This window comes from Geospiza fortis, unplaced genomic scaffold, assembly GCF_000277835.1.
Source record: "Geospiza fortis unplaced genomic scaffold, GeoFor_1.0 scaffold27, whole genome shotgun sequence".
Lineage (NCBI taxonomy): Eukaryota > Metazoa > Chordata > Aves > Passeriformes > Thraupidae > Geospiza > Geospiza fortis.
Genome location: NW_005054329.1, coordinates 963288 through 966173, shown reverse-complemented (window position 1 = coordinate 966173; position 2886 = coordinate 963288). Strand labels below are relative to the sequence as shown.

The following is a 2886-nucleotide window of genomic DNA, read 5'->3' as shown; positions in this document are numbered from 1 at the left end:
GGGCTGGGGAGGATGAGCCGTGTGGGGAGGGCAGGGGCAGCCCCAGGTGGGGGCACTGAGGATACCGGGCACCCCCGCTCTGTGCTGGGCTCGGAGCTGCCCGGGGCTCTGTGCACAGGAGGGAGCCATGGGCAGCCAAGCCTCATTCTCCCTCTGCCACTGGAGCCAGGGTGGGCTGTGGGTCCTGCAGTCCCCAGCCCTGGGAGGTGCTGGGAATGCACCCCACAATCACCATGTGGATAAGGCAAAATCTTGAGCCCCCAGGATGGCAGTGATGGATGTGAGCCATCACTGAGCACTGAACCCCCTGTCCTGAGCATGGCAGGACATGTGCTCTGCTCCCAGCAGGACACTGGTAGCTCTGCCCAGGTGAGGCCTGTGGCACTGCCATCCCCCCCAGAGTCCCACGGCAGGAGGGGCACCTGCCAACACCGATTCACACAGGAACAGGCTATTTTGGTGGCACAATCATCCTGACAATGGAGCTACAAGGCTACACAACTATACAGCTGGGAAGTGAATTTACGCTGTTTACAATATCTCCTGCAAAACAACAACCACCCTGTTCCCAAAATCCAGGCTGGACGCTGATATGATTGAAACAAGCCCAACCCACCCCCACAATGCCATTTCCTGACACTGTTCTGAACGATGGGGGCTATTTTGAGGCACGAGGCTCAGCCACACTCAGCCCCATGGCACCCATGGCACAGGGAAGAGCCTGATCCTGTCCTACAGCACAGTCCCACTAGAAGAAAGTGATTTCGACCACAGCCAGGCAGCACAGTCTCATGCTGGAAACACAAGAAAGCACCTGAGTCTCATCACAGCTGCCCCAGGATGTTGCTCTCTGGGTTTTGGCCATGTTGCAAAATTTTCTCTTGTATTTGGGATCTTAGGTCAGCCCAGAACATGAATGGAAAATTTCTGAAAGCTTGTCAAGGTGTGCAGGATGGCAGAAGCTGCTCCAGCCCTGCTAACCCCCTCCTGGCCACAGTAAATGTTCAGGGACATTTGGTAGAGGGCATGTCTTGGCAGGATGGAGCTCAGCTCCATGTCCCCCAGCCGGGCACACTCGTGGGCTGCTGGCAGCAGACACAGCTCTGGAGCGGGCTCGGGCTGCCCCTGCTGCCTGGTGCTAACAGCACCCACCTGACCACATCGATTTTCCTCCTAAAGGCAGGGGAGAGAATTGTCTCAACTATAATTCCTCAATGTTACATTTTTCAATTATGTCTTGAGCTTGACACCACAGTCACTCTGCCGGCGATTGCCTCAACAGCTGCCCCCGCTGTGATGAATCTGAAATCATTAGCCCCACACAAAGTGGGAATCGCTCCAGCACCACAGCCTGGCCCTGGCACCTCCAGCCCTGCAGGGAGCTGGGAGCAGGACTGGTACGTGCCAGCAGATCTGCAGTGACGGCCCCAGGCCTGTGCCCACGGGTGTTTCCCCATCCTCACAACATTTCACCTCAGTCCTGCCCACAGCCACATCCCATCCTCACATCAGGCCAGCCTCAATCCTGCCCGTCCCCCATCGTCCCCCCAGAGCAGCGCCCATCCCACTGACAGCTCCTACCTCCAGCTCCTTGAAGAAGATGCAGCTCCGTGCCCACTCCACGATGGAGAAGAGGGTCTGGTCGGCCATCTTGCACATGAGGCCGAAGGTGCTGAGCTTCTCGTGCCGGCCTTTGCCCTGCTCCTGCTGCAGGCAGGACAGTATCCGCGCCTTCACCTGGGCCTCGTCGGGCTCCAGCTGCAGCAGCTTCAGGATGAGCTCGGGGATGTCGGGGGCGGAGCTGCTGGGGTAGGTCTCTGGGTACATGTAGGCAGGCACGGCCTCGTGGGCGGCTGTGTAGTGGTCGGGGTACTCGGACTTGATGGTGCGGTTGGGGAAGGAGGGGTAGTGGTAGCCAGGCAGGGGCGCGTGGCCGGGCACGGCCATGCCCAGGGCTGGGGTCCCGTAGGGGCTGCGCTCGTAGTCCACGGGCGTCAGGGCGGCCGGGTTGGGCGGCAGGGGCTTGGACATGGCGTGGATGCTGTGGATGGTGGAGGACAGGCTGTAGTCGCTCTGCACCGGGGACATGATCTGAGGCACGGTCTCCAGCTTGAAGCCGTTGGCTCGGATCAGAGCTTTCTTCTGCTGCTTTAAGGCACGGTCCCGCTTGTACATGGGTCCAAACTTGTTCCTCCCTCCACGCATCCGGTCTGCACGGACAGCTGGAGACAGAGAGAGGGCAGACACTGCAGTGAACCCACATGGAGAGAGACCACGGCTTCCACAGGACGCAGAGAAAATGCTGGGGGACATGACTTAGTGGCAAAAAGAATTTGGGGAGCACTGGGGAAACCTTCCCAGAAAGATTGTGTCACTCCCAGCCCAGCCAATGTCACCCTCGGAGCCTCTGGGGTTTGCAGGAAAGAAAGAGACATTTGGTTTTCACTACAAAACGAGCTGGGGGAAAAAGCAGCTTTCACTCCCCGTGGGTTGAGGGGACAGCCCTTAAAGCCTGAGCAGAGGAGGGGATTTCACACTCTAGTTTTAACAACCCGTGTCACTGGACCAGCCCTGGGATTTCTTTGTCCCTGCAGAGCCTGGGACTCCACAGTCCCCTCAGGACCCTGGTTCCCTCCATCCAGGCTGCACGTGCTGCTTCTCAGCAGATCCCTGCCCCTTTTTCGGGCAGCACGGCTGGCAGGTCCCAGCGGATGCATTTCACCCCACCGGCCTCAGGCAGGAGCTGCCAGCCCTGGGGGTCCCAGCCCTGGCGAGGGCTCTGCTGGAGCATCCCGCTGGCAGAGTCCCTCTGACGCTGCAGCAAAGCTGATGTTCCACCAAACCAAAAGCCCCAAGGATCTGCCAACATGCCAGGGAGCAGGTGGT

At 59.3% G+C, this 2886-nt stretch overlaps 1 protein-coding gene across 1 annotated transcript in view; it reads right to left on the bottom strand.

Annotated features, from left to right (window-relative positions):
- LOC102036699 (steroidogenic factor 1) overlaps positions 1-2886 on the bottom strand; it is a 45169-nt gene that overhangs the window by 8643 nt on the left and 33640 nt on the right. Inside the window, 1 exon segment of the mRNA XM_031057268.1 lies at positions 1582-2222. Coding sequence (XP_030913128.1) covers positions 1582-2222 — 641 coding nt within the window.